Raw genomic sequence first — 14416 nt, 5'->3', positions numbered from 1 at the left:
TAAAGTAATGCCATGCACATTAACTTCTTTTTTTATTGGCTAATACAGTTGTCAATCACTAGTCTCCCGTAGGCTCATTGGCCAGCTCTCCACTTGTGTTTTGATCATTTGCAAAGGCGCAAGGTTTTCTACTAGCGGACTTCAGCGCCAATCAAGGAGTGTGCCTCTCGCTCATTGGTTGAAGGCTCAGACACTACCGTCGGAAGGCGGGGCATTAGGAACTGGCAGGTCGAGCAAGCAAAGGAGGGACGACGACAAGAAGAAGCTGAAGCAAGAAAGGAAAATGGCTGATAGGTTTTCGCGTTTCAACGAAGATCGTGATTTCCAGGTAAAAACGAAAACGGGCAACTGTGCCAAAAGCGATTTTGGTAAACCCGCCGCTGAGTAGGCGGGAGGTGTGGGCGAAAAGGACGACGCCTCGGCTGTAGCGCGAGTTGGCGTTTCAAGCGCTGTTCCTCTCCTTTATAGTGGAGCTTTGGGAAAGGCCTTGTCGCTGCAGAACTGGACAGCTACAGTTCAGCAGCAAATCCTACGCCTGTCCGAGGCCCTGAGACCGCCAGCCACAGTCACACTGTGCGCTCCATCCAGTTGAGATAAAACGCTCCACGCGAGAAGGGGACGAAGAGTCCCCGGCGCGCATAGCCAGGGGGCACCTGGCGCGTCCTCACGTACCATTCGCACGTCTCTCGCGCCTTCGTTTTGTTTGCGGTCACTTGTGTCGACTTGCGTCCCGTGGGTGGGTATGGTAATGCAGCCAAACACCGAGCCTCCGTGTGGATTGCGGGTGTTGCTCCCCGCACGGCACCGGCTTGCCAGATCGTGTCCTGCCTTCTCTTTGCGTCTTGATTTTCAACTCCGCGAGTTCACATCCACACCGTGCTCTGCCATCGATTAAATAAATCAGTCAATCAGTGAATCAATCAATAAATAAATCAAATACAGCAATCGGCAGACACGCCTGGAGGGATTCGTGCACCATCTAAATAACGTAAACGAACTTGAATCTGCGCCTGCCGCTGCATATCTGTGCATTTCTAGCGTGTAGTCTTCGCTGTATTCCTGCGTTACGTCTGTCATAGTCAGGGAGGCCGATTCCTGGTCTCCAACTTCATTGATCAATACTTTGTAAACGTATAATATTTGCATGTAGTGGACATAATCTGCAGAATTTAAAAAAGAGTGCAGCCCTTTTAGTGGTTTTACCAAAAACTCGTCCCTGTGTTTCATTCCCCCATCCTCCGGTGAACTCTTAAGTCCCAATTTGCGGTATCATTTATGATTCAATAGTAAAGATATTGTCATTACATGCATTGTGTTCTTATTAACCGTGTTTTACATTAAGGAGCCTGAACGTGATGTCAAAAACAAATAATTCCTCTCAAAAACAGCAATCTCTTAGGTTTGTGTCCAGGGGAGTGCGGTGATCACAAGATTTAGTCTTTTTAAGAATCCTTAGCCTCTTAGAGTTTGGGATGGCAGCTTTTCTGTTGTCTCTCTTTAATGTTAGAACAAGGAACAATGCAGCTCTGCCTTTCCTTTCCTAATACTGGTGTGCTGATTGTGATCTAACAGGAGTTTGTTTCCTCTGGTTGGTTTCGGACAGGCATTTGTTTGGCAACAAGATGGCATTGGTTTGAATCATTGGTGTCTTTCACTGGAATTTTATTTATTTTTTTTTGTTTGGATGAAAACGATTAGTCAGAAAAGCAGAGTCAATCGAAGAAAAACCTGTGCAGTTATCAAATGTGAGATTTCTGAAAGCATTAAGCGCTACACACATTGTTAACTGACTTAAGAGTGATCACTTAACGTATGAGTGTTTTTCATAACTCATCATTGCTAAAGTGACGTGCCAAATCCTCCGTAATCCACAAAGCGTGCCTCCTTGTTAAGCACCAAGTGCTTCTTGAACTGCCTTTCTCTTGGTCAGCATCATCAGAAAGAACGCATTCATTTCATTTTTTGGCAGTTCTCTGGAAATTTTAGAATATTAAGATTTATACTTGATTTGATGTTCTATTTTTAATGCATACCTGTAGTGACTCCCCAGAGGACGCGTAAAGAACAGCCCATTGCAGCACATTAGCAAACCCAGAGCTTGGTGGAGTAGCCATTACACTCCTGCTTTAACAGAATTAATTTGTTTAGTTTATTGAATTCAAAGCCTGCATTTCCCCGTATTCCTCCTCTAGGGAGATGGGTACTGCCTCCAGTCCTGGCCCCCTCTCTTGAATTCCGCTGCTCGGCGTTTTTATTTCTCTTCTCTGTTTCATCCCACTTTTGTTTCTTCCTGCAGTTGGATGTTAAGCTGCTTGACTCCGTAAACAACAGTACTGTGTCGTCCGTCTCCTCTAGAAGAAGAATAAGCTCTTCTTTAAAATAAATAGAAAGGAGTGTGTTATTATTTCACAGCCATTTTTGCGTTTCTTTTAGAATCTGTAGATGCCCCATTTTGTGAACGTTTATACGCTTTTACGTAATTGTTCAAGTTGTATTTTTGTGTGTACTTGGCTGTTAAGGCTTCTATTTCTATTTAGTTTGTCTCATGGAATCAATAACATGGATATCCTGATAATACGTATAGGAGCAGAGAAGTTTCCAGAATACAAATAAGGTCCTCATGAACTTGAGCAGTGATTTTAAACTTTCACATCAATAATTGGGCAGGAGCAAATCGGCCTGAGAACGACACAAGATCTTGTGACTGCGTAAAGGACGCTGGTAAAGCTGCTTTAGAAGTTCATTCCCCGACTTGTGCCTTTTTCTAATTTTGACTTTCCCTATTAAATGAAGTTCTGTATTTTAATTCATTCTATTTTTATCGTGGTGATGGGATGCATTTTGGTCAGTCATGCAAGTAAGAATGTTGCTGTACTTTGTATATCCAAATGCTGCCACTACTGCCAGGCTAATCAGTTTAAATTACAGAGTAAGAGAGGGCAGTGGAGAATTCAGAGGAAATTAAAAGACGTTGTTCTAAATAGTATAAAATAATCTCACATCTAAATGCATATGAAATGGGTAGAGGTAAAGAGTGAATTGTGTGGAGTAATAAAGGAATAAGCGACAAATGCTGTTTTTCAATACGACGTCTGTAGTGGTGTTAGTTTTCTCTGTCAGTTATTAGAAGCGGGTACAGACAAGACTCGGAAGAAGCACAGTGCCGCCTACTTGCCTTCAGACATGTGTCTCCATCTGCACTACTCTTTAACAGCCCATAAATGGCCCTTTCTGGCTAAAAAGCTTTGTTCTGATTAACTAAACATGTTGGTGAGACGTTGATTTTTCTGGGCTGCGGTGCCATCACATTGGTCTGTTAGTGAAAATTGTCTTTCCTGAGGTTGTCTGCAAATAGCTGAGAGTGTCCGTAAGTCAGTGTGTCCATCTAGGTCATGTAGCTGCATATATTTGTGCAGTTTTATTTCACTCAACAATACTAATTAATAATTCTTTGCATTTATATAGCGCTTTTCTCACTACTCAAAGCGCTCAGCAGTTGTAGGTTAAGGGCCCAACAGAGCAGAGTCCCCTTTTTTTGGCATTCACAGGATTCGAACCGGCAACCTTCCGATTGCCAGTGTAATCACAGAGCAGTTCGCATTTATACACACAAATTGAAAATGTTCAGCTTGGAACTGCAACATTTAAAGAATACAGAAAAGGACTTGTTTGGTATTTTGGTTGCAGAGACAGAAAAAGACTTATTGGCTGCTCTTGCCTGTCTTCACGTTTTAACACTAAGAGTCATGTCACCACTCTGCCACTCAGCCAAGAATTACGTCATTCAGCGAGAGTGTATTTTCAGTCAACATGCGATGCATTTTGCTGAGCAGCTTCTGGGATGGGGCTAACAAAGTAGTAGTTTCTATCCATTCCTAAAATGACAGATGAAGAGGATTTTTGTGGAAACACTCAAAAAAAAGTAGCACCTGTGTTACTTACTTCTGTACATCATAAAGTCGCTTGTTAATCGATAGGATTCATAATTTTAGGAAGCTTACTGTCTGGGTTGTGAACGGCAGTGTCTCTGACCAGAAGGCCCTACAACAGATCGTGCACACTGCATTACAGATCATTGGGACCTGTCTGCCCTCCATTAAAGACGTCTTTATAAAGCAGTGCATCCACAAAGCCCACAGTATTGTGAAGGAACGTTCTCACCGCGTCTTTGTCCCACTTCCGCCTGGCAGAAGGTACAGTAGCATCCAAACCAGGTTTGCCAGCTTGTACCACACCGTCTGCTGCTTGGTGGTTCAGACTCTGGACCCCTCATAGCTTATTTATATGCCTCTTCATACTGTTGTTTTGTATGTTATTATTAGCTGTTTATCTTTTACTAGTTATTTCAATCAAGCTATTTATGTAGCACCTTTCACACATGAAATGTAGCTCAAAGAATAAAAAGAAATAAAACCACAGACTATACAGTAGGCAATCAGAGATGCTGCTAAAAGACATTTATATAAAATAAACTGACAGAGACTAAGGTAATAGGGGCTGTCGAAAATAGATAGATAGATAGATAGATGTGTAACTAAACAGACGCTTTGTGACACAAGGAAGTGATTCAGCTTCTCTAATTGCTACTGGTAGTGTATTTCATAGTTTTGGTGCATAATGCCTAAATTCTGCCTACCCACTATGTTTCTTGTTAGGTCCGAGTATGTGGAGAACCTTAGAATTGAGGGATCTTGGAGAGTAAATAGTAAAATAGTTCAAGATATTACAGTCTGTTCACATTTATTTGTATATAGTTCAATATCGCTCTTTACCTGTCTTGCACTTGTCCTGTGATTTTTATTTATATATATATATATATATATATATATATATATAGGTTATGGACATCCGACCTACGACTTACGAACAGGCCACAGTAACTGCCGCTCCGTCATCTTCGGCCTGGGGACGCTGCAAGCAGTGGCTGGGAGGGGGCGATTTCGCTGCTTGCGCAGTGTAGTGTCCCTCGGGTGGCTCCCGGCTGCAAGCGGTTTCACTGGCCCACCATACACGGCCGCCCAGTTCGTTCTCGGTGGGCGGCTGGTCTTGCTGCAAGCGGTGACCCGGTTGTGGCTGAATGGAGGCTGTTGAGGGTGAGCGGGGCGGCGGGGGGGGTAGCACTGTAGTGTGCATTGGATGGCTGCCTGTTGAATGGGGCGATTCACTACCGCCTTTGGCCGCACCCTGTTCGTTCTCGGTGGGCGGGCGCTGCAGGCAGCATACTGTAGTGGAGGTGACTGTGTGGTGGGCTGGTGATGAACCCCCCCTCGCTGCCCCCATTCATCGTCAATAGCAAGCCTGCTTGTTACGCACATAGCAGGAAGTTGTCTCTTGTCAGTACATCAGACGTGTTGACGACAGGTGCCTTCCTGCTGTGAAAGCGAGTACAGTGCTGTGCAGAAGAGCTCATCTTAACCGTTTGTCTTCACCCTTCAACAATGAAACACAAATCTGATGATACAGTAAAGAAGAGAAAAACCATCACCATGGAAAATAAAGTAGAAATAATAAAAAGGTCAGAGAGACGTGAAACTCCATCATTCATTGGCAGAGCACTTGGTTACAGTCGGTCAACAATAGCATTTATTCAAATAATGGACCTGTTCTGACTTACGTACAAATCTAACTTGAGTACAAACCTACAGTCCCTAACTCGTACGTAACCCGGGGACCGCCTGTATATATTATATTATTATATATATTATATACACACACACACACACACACACACACACACACATATATATATATATATATATATATATAATGTGTGTGTGTGTATAATGTATGTTGTACTGCTGTACTGGGGAATGTCATTTTGTGCCACCTTATGCTGCAATACTTTTTGCGCCAGTTGACTTGACTGACCCTATTTGCAGACCACTAGAAGCAAAGTCCTAATAACGTAAGGCGACATTTTAAGACCAAGGGCTGCAAGGCGAGTTCTTCTCAGTTGTTTTAGTTGCAGTGAAGCCTTGGAGCCCGGTTTTCCTTTCGGTGCCTTGTTTGCCCGTCCCAGGTTTTTAGTCCATTTCCGTTTGTGATGATCTTGTAGACTGCGAGTAGCTTGCTAGGCATATCTGTGTGTGATGATGTCTCATTTGTAGCATTTGTATTTCAGACTCTTCTGTGATGAACATAATAAATATTACAATATGAATAAATACAATATTACAATATTCTGCACCACCACAATGTCAGTTCCTACTGTTTGTTTCTGTATTTTCTTGCTTTGTAATTACAATTTTTATTACTTACATTTGAGTGTAGTCGACTGTGATCAGCCTGGAGGTGATTTGACAGTTTGAATGTTAATTAAGCTGGGCAAATAAATCCTAAAAATAATAAATTCCTAAATATCATTTCTGGTTTCCCAGTGGTGATGGTGTAATTTAGTGGCCGATTTGCTGCTTTATTTTTTTATTTGAAAGGTTTAAGGGAGGAAGTTGTTTGTTCTTGCGTCGGTGCCTTGAGTTAACTAAAACATGGCGCGGTTCAGTTTGGCCTCGGCTCAACTCTGCTGCAGAGGGCTGAATGCCCAAAGTAAGGAAGACGCCTTTCGGAAGTTCTAATTGGATCCTTTCGGCTGCTTCCTTGTTTTCATTCCAACGCCAGTGTAGAAGATTTATATTAAAATGATGAGATATGGCAAAGGTGGACAGTCCACTTCATCTGGTTCTTTAATATGTTGCTGTTGAGTGAAGATAAAATGCAAACTTACGTTGAACTTGAGATGGTTTGTGTAAGTAGCTGAGAGGTGCTTTGGGCAGCACGTTGCTGTGTCATTAATGCATTTACGCTTCTTCTCTACTTGAACCTGCTACAGCGTCAGGCCCTGCCTAGTTAGTGTTTTAGCTTCTTCTTTAAATGTGGAATTTTGTTCCCAACCAGAAGAGCTTCAATGAAGGCATCGTGACCTTGTGGTCTGCTTATAGGGTTACACAAGAGACGAGGCTGCAGTTGAAGGTGGTTTCTCTCTTGGCCCTTTTTGCGCACTCCTCCTGGTTGTCTGAACTGGTTTTGTGCAGTTCTCAGTGTTGGAGTCGCAGAATTTAAACCAAGTGCAGTCTGAGCTAAAGGTGGTGTTCATCATGAGTGTGACACGCCAGTGTGCTGGCAGATGTGAATAATGTAATATAGCACTGAAAAAAATAAATGAGCCATTTTTAATGGTTAGATTGCAATATAAATTAATTGTCGCTGAAGTATCGGAGTACTCTACTCTATCTTGGTGGTGGTTTAAGTATGCATATATTTAACGTGTTTTATAATGTTGGAGCGAGGCTTCCAGACAGGTTCCTGTTCCATGTGTTAGTGGAAAAGCAGCTTCACTCAAATTCTTCATTTGGCTTGAAATCCGATGTCATAGGTGGGCAGCTGATGGTGAAAAATGAGACAGAAACCAGACATGTCTCCGTTTTCTGTGTACTTGCCTTTTGATTCACCACTAGATTGGCTTTTCGATTTTCCTCTTGACCTCTTGTGTCCATAATGTCAGCCTGCACCGACTCACATTTACCTGCTGGTTAGGAAATGTTTTATGCTCAAAGCCTTCCCTTGCTGGAGACTTTTTCTCCGTCGTATGAACATTGCCAAGGAGATTTTGAACAGTAGCTCTAGTTTGCAGCATCGTCCATTTTGTGAGCGTTAACTCTGTGGGGACTTTTGTTGAACAGAAGTGGAGTTAAAGGGTAACGGTAGAAAAGGCATTAAAGATTCCAGCAGAGGTGCACTTCTTACAAGTGGCACGGCAGTCTGATTCCTTCAGCAGAATGTCAAATGAGCAAATGGATTTTGGGCCTGAAGGCCATTTACCTTCTTAGCACGCCATTGTCTCGCACCCTGCCTTGGCTTGGCTGATGTGCATTTTAATTCAGTGGGGCCTTCATTTGATAGCTTATGTATTCAAGGCATTAGAAATGTTAGAGCGATACAATGATTATTTACCTCAGGGATGGAAATACATTGTCTATTTCCCATGTGTAGCTGCTTGACCGAGATGTTAATGAGTGTGTTTCCTTGTGAAATATAAAAGAGTTGGCAGAGGTAAGATTTATAGTTTAGAAGATGGATAATAGCAATCGAGGGCAGTATGGTGGCGCAGAGAGTAGTGCTACTAACCCGGAGATTCGTGGCCTTGAGTTTGAATCCTGCATCCTGATGTTATTTGCTGGAGCTTACAGGGCCTCCTGGGTTTTCCTCCGCAGGGTCGTTTTTTCCTTGCATGTATTTGCTAAGATATTTGGTGAGTTTAAAATGGTCCTGGCAAGGGTTGTTTTGTGCCTCGTTTCCTGCTGCAACCTGAATTTGATTAAGCAGGTCTGAGAATGTTAACCATGATGACAACCAGAAAGAGAAGAAGCTCATAATCTGAAAGTGTCGGCTGAATTGTTTCTTTGATGGACTCAAAAAAAAAAAAAAAAAAAAAAGTGAAGCTCTAAAAGCAGAAATCTCTCAAGTAGCCTACTGATCCTGTCCATTATGCATTTCTGTTGTGACAAGTACTCTTGACCTGAAATTCAACTGGAATATCCTGGACAGACTGAAGGGACCACTGGGCCAGAAGCTGCAAGACCAGCAGGCTGGCTTCCATTAAGATGCACCGATGCATGCCGATCAGACAGCAGCTCTGTGCATCCTAGTCGAACCTGCCACTCGGCATTAGTGTTGCTGACTACAAGAAGATATTTGAGAGTTTGGGCATGGGAGGCCATAGAAGTTTCTATGGTGAGGATGCAAAGTCTGCTTGTGGCTGTGGATTGGGTCATGAAAGAACACTGCCAGCCAAATGGGAAATGAAATCCAGTGGAGGTATTGGAGCCTGAATGACAACCGTGATTTACTGTCCCATAGAGGAAAAGAGGAAGACCTAAACGAAGGTTTATGGATGTGGTGAGAAAGGACATGCAGGTGATGGGTGTGACAGAGCAGGATGACGAGGACAGAAGGATATGGAAGAAGAGGATCTGCTGGGGCAACCCTGACGGGAGCAGCCGAAAGAAGAAGAAGATGAAGAAGCGGACAACAAATGCAGAAGCCTTCAGACCTGCAGACTCACTTCAGGAGCTACTCGGTGTGCAAGGGGAAAGACGGACAGAATTCTAGCCTGACTAGTAGCATCTTTATTTTATTTTATTAATTAGATGAACTGTCACCAGCTACATGAAAATGGGCATTTGAGCAAATGAACAGTAATCATCCAGCATCTTGCAGGAGCACAGTGCCAGTTGTCCCTCTTTCTCTGCTACTGTTCCCATGTTTTAGTGTCCTAATTGTCGTTTATCCCCGAGCCCTTCACATAAACACATAGCAGTGCAGGGTCGATGTTGATTTCCTAGAATTAAAATAAACAAGTGTAAATGAAAGACGACTTGCCTGCAGTGTGTGCCATTCTCCTCCCATTCCCCCAGCTGCTCCGAGCAAGTAGACAGGGCTGGCCTCTTGTCAAAATGCGTTGTTGCCTTGAGCCATTACTGCCTTGTTCAGTTCGAGTTTCAGGGGAGCTTCATGTGAAAGTTGATAAGTGGGAAAGCCACCTGTTGGTTCGGCTGGCCGAGCGCACACGTAACAAAGCACCTTTAGGCGTATGTGCGATCACTTGCTCTCGTGTTTGGGAAATCTGTGATACTGTGGCGAGTTATTTTATTGTTGTCGCCACAGTCTGCTCACGTCCAGTAACAACATATTTTTAAGGGTCATGTGCTGGTTGTTTGCGCCTGTGTGAAGTGCTGTCACTGCATTTCCTCAAAGCAGCGCTAGAGTCGGGGATACTCTGAGCAGAGGTGACTTCTAAGCTAAGCAGCACATTTGCACTTCTCTTCTGTGCTGTATATAGATTCTGTCTGTCAGGAGTTTTGCTTGGTAGTTATCACATTAATATTTTTGCATTTATATTATAGCTAATGTTACTTGTATAATCCACTAGTAAGAAAACTATTTTAAAAAGTATACAATTTTTAGACGAACGTTTTATCGATAGGAAATATGCTTTCAAAAAATACTGTGTTGTAACGTAAAATAAGCACCTGGTGAACAGCAGGGCCTTTGTTATCAGGTGAATTTCACACCAGCATTAACCCATGACATTAAGTCTTCTGTTCCCCTTGCATAATACGAAACTGTCCCATTTTTGCTTACGCATGCAAATATTAGTGGATTTTATTTATTTATTTTTTTTAAAGAAACTAGGGGGCTTTACCCCCCTGCTTGCTTTACTCGCCAACCCCTGGGCAGGCGCTACACACTAGCCTCTTCATGGCTCTGCCACTCTCGTATGGAGATTGTTATTTTCATGGGAATTGTTACATATGCATAATAGAACTAACTATTATACATTACAGAAAGTAATTAACCATATCAAACAGTAAAACGGAATAATTTGAAAGTAAATTATGTTTTATGGTGTGTTAGAGGTATTCGTTACGCAATACGATTTCGTTCTGTTTGGTTTTGAAATTAACATGCAAGTAATTTTTCAACTTACACTTTTACCGCAAAATTTCATGAAAAGTACATTTTTTGAATTCCATTTTTTGTCAATGTCACATTGAATTTTAATTCTGTGTTTGACTTTCATTGTGACAATGCGACATATAACTGCCCGTGATTGAATTTTGTTTCTTTCTCTCTATTAAATAAAACAACTTTTTCAAATGTTTGATTCTGAGATTCGTTCATTGCCTTTGCAAAAGCTATTCTACGGGAAACTTTTAACATTTTAATATGAGTGGCATATCAGGATCTCCTTTGGTGTCTCATGTTAAGATTACCTTTCTTGTCACCTGTTCAAATTTTACACGTCAGAATAGTTCATCCAATTTTCAATGCAGCTCCTCTTATCCCATTACATAGCCCATCACTCGGACATCAATTACTCAATTACATTACGATACGTCCTTCTGTCAACAGTAATTCGGCCGGTGGAAGACCAGACGGTGTTAATGGTTGTCGATATTCTTCATGATATTGTAAGTTGATGATTTCATCTTCCACACCATCACCACCAACTGTTTCAGCAGAGTCTATTGATACAAATTTAACAAATTTGACATTTTTATGTTAATTCATTTCACTTCATCATTTCTCGCTGCTATGATTGCCCGTGTACTCATTTTATCTGTTGATAACCCTTCGTGATGAAATTCTTCAATAACATTTGGACGTAATACGTCTTCTTTGGTTGGGGAGCTTAAAGTGATGAAAATGTTAAAATTGATAAGAGCTGAGAGTGCAGGAACTGAGTCTGACAAAAGCGTTCACACGAATGAGAGGTGAGAGGACCGCGGGCCGTGAACTGGAAATGTGGAGAGGAAGGCGGGACTTGAAAACCTCTCATGACCAAAGTCTCATCTCCTCCCACGATTTTTTATATAATAGAGAGATATAAAGCACTGGTGTCTTTACTGTTAAGCTTATTATTAATCGGTGTGTGAATATTCCATCCCATCTTGAGCTGATATTCATTTAGGTCAGTTGGTCTGTGTTGCCATGCGCCTCGTTGACGGGTGTGAGGGGTTTAATGGTTTACTGCTGGCATTCTGGGATTGGAGTGCAGTGTCTGAGATGCTGCGGTTTGGTGTCTTCACAAGTCTGAATCTGTCAGGCTCAGGTGGCACAGGTGCAGCTTAGATGTGCCTGCATTTCAGTTAAAGGGAAACAAAGAAAATGGACACAGTTTCAGTTTATGCCAACCAAAATGTAAACTTTTAAGTATGCATATTGTCACTATACACTACCAATTTTATTGTGTGTGTTTGTTTATCGTGTACTGCGTTGTTAAACTTACGTGCATAAATATAAGCACAGTTGAGGCAGGTGGAGATGTGAGGACCCAGAGAATGTATAAAGAACAAAAGCTTCAGTCTCCTCGTAGTTCGCTGATAGTTTGTCACCTCGAGTGAGTCTTAATTGTTGTAAAACTGAGGCAAGGAGTGAGAATTGGGAACAGCTCGAAACATAGCTGTTGGCACATGTTCATAGTGCTGCTGTGGTCGTAGCCATTTTCAGATTTACACATCTTCAGTAAGGGCCTACTCCTGGAAACGGAACAGAGCAGCGTAAAAGGAGGCTCTCCGCAAGTGCCGGTATCCCCACCCTGTGTTCATTTCAAGCAGGTTGGACCTCATTTCTCCAAGTCAATAAATAAATAAAGACGCAAGGGATTAGTTCTTTGAACATCAGCAATCGCACTACAACCAGGTTTGGAAAAGATGGTGGAAAATAAAACTCCAAAGTGCAATAAAAACAAGCGGGACAAGTCATAGTTTGTGGGCTGTGGTTCTACAGGGTGGTCCAGATCTAATTATGCAGATCCAGATTGTCTGCATGACTTTGATTTATGTGGAGACGATTACAGTTCGGTGCGAAGATGATTCTTCATGTCGTCCGTTCGCACACTTCTCAATGGTCCGGGATTTTACAGGTGATTTTGTATGTAATAAACTTAAGTTCTAGCGTAATGAAAATTGCATGATTAGATCTGGACCACCCTATATATAACTAACAAGTGGTGCCGTTTGAAAGACATTCTGCGTCATGCTACAAGGATATTAAATCCAACCAATGGCCACCACTGATTGTTAGTCACAAAACACTAATGTGAGTGTACTGCCGAAAGAGGGGGTCACAGGGTGGTGGTATGGGACCACCACAGCCCACGAAAAGAGACCACGACAAGGGTGTTGAAGCAGGCCCAGCACATCTCTGGCTCTGCTCTTCCCCCAGTAGACCCCGACACACTGACGGCTGCAGTTCTTTGAGACCCTGCTCACCCTGGGCACAGGCTGGATTCTGTACTCCACGCTAGCTGGTATCAGCGCTTACTCCTCTTGTTTCAAAATAGTTTTTACCTTCTGCAGTCCGTCTTCTCAATAATGTGCGTCACAGTTAGGGTAAGTAAACTCTATAATAACACACATTAAACATCCCACAATATGCTGCCTGCTAGTACTGGAAGTCTTCTCTATTTGTACTTTCTTGCACCTGTTTTGTTATATTGTACATGTGTGACCTGTATGCACAAAAGAATAAATACAGAATCTTTAATACATCAAAAGGTCAGGCTGCCAGAAAACAAAGAAAGAAGAAAAAAAAAAATAAGACATGAAGGAATATCAGAAACTGCAACCAGGGAAAAAATAAAAACAGTTAAAAGAAAAACTGAAGTCCAGCACAAGCTCTCTTTCCCCACTTTTATTTCAGTATGAAATCAGTGAAGGGCAAATTAAGTAGGCTTGGAAATGCGCAAAGAAAAAATACTGAAAATGAGCAAGAAAGTGAAGAACTGAATGAATATTTCACCCAGTTAGTTAGTGTGAAAAAAAAATATTAAAAATGGGGAGGTGCAAACAGAATCAAACACAAGCTCTGTGCTTAAAACCATGAAAATACAAGAGTCATATGTGATTTATATGCCAAGTGCATTCAAGACACAGCAAACCCCCAGGGCCTGATGGGATTTTTAGCACTAGTGCGGGCAGAAATGAAAGACGACTTTCATAAGCCTTCAGTGAGGCTATTCCAGCAGTCCACACATACTGAAGAACTCCAGTCCACTAGAGGGAGGGAAGGCAGAATGGAGCTCAGTAATTAAGAGATTTCTGTCTTGTGTAAGACTGTGGAAAACGTCATCAGAAATAAAGGAGATGACAACTAAATAACGGCTGGCATGGAAACATCAAGCCACTCTGTTAGGACATTTTACAGTTTACAACATATTTAGTTTTATAAATCCTTTGACACTGAAGGTCAGTTCCGAAGTTCAAAACCCATGATCATCACCGTAAACTCGTACATCAGTTAAATAATTTAGCCTCAAACCCAATTTTACAACTGGAGATAAGGAAAAAGGTTGAGCTGGTTGGTTCAATCCTTCAAACTGTTTTCCTGATGATATTGAATCTGATTGTGGAGTGAAGTTGTTAAATTTGCAAGTGACATCAAAATTGAGAGATAGAAAAATTGGAGTGGTCTCCCCTCGACTTTCTCGTGTACTCTGATATGGGGATGGATTTTTGAGGAGTAAACTGCAAGACAATGGTTATTTTTAAACGATTGTTTTTAACTTCACTCCTCTGTCTGTCTGTTTGGGTCAAATCTTGCAACTGATTTTAAACCCACTTTTGGTGTAGCAAATTTCTTCAGATTTTTCATACATGTTTAGTATTTGACAATACAGTAATCGTCAAGAGCGATGCAATCACTTAACTAATTTCGCCGTAATCGATGGTTATGCGATTCCAATTAACAAACACACCCCAAAGACGGAGAGCAAGTATAGTGAGATATCGGAGCATACGAGTGAGAGATGCGTCGGATCGCCCCCGCTTGCCTCTTCCAGTGAGTGGCGTCGGTAAATCTGCAGGCCGACTTTACTCGTTTACTCATGTGAAGAGTAGCCTTGATGATCACGGTGAGG

At 42.1% G+C, this 14416-nt stretch overlaps 1 protein-coding gene across 1 annotated transcript in view; it reads left to right on the top strand.

Moving 5' to 3' along the window:
* The first annotated feature begins 221 nt into the window (after window positions 1-221).
* The window catches only part of gpatch8 (G patch domain containing 8), a 115590-nt gene continuing 101395 nt past the window's right edge, over window positions 222-14416 (top strand). The window contains 1 exon segment of the mRNA XM_039739999.1: window positions 222-328. Within this exon segment, the coding sequence (XP_039595933.1) occupies window positions 284-328 (45 nt within the window). The 5' untranslated portion in view covers window positions 222-283.

The sequence above is a fragment of the Polypterus senegalus genome, chromosome 17 (genome assembly GCF_016835505.1).
Source record: "Polypterus senegalus isolate Bchr_013 chromosome 17, ASM1683550v1, whole genome shotgun sequence".
Classification (NCBI taxonomy): domain Eukaryota; kingdom Metazoa; phylum Chordata; class Cladistia; order Polypteriformes; family Polypteridae; genus Polypterus; species Polypterus senegalus.
The sequence above is the reverse complement of the archived record's forward strand: the minus strand, read 5'-3'. Positions and strand labels throughout refer to the sequence as shown.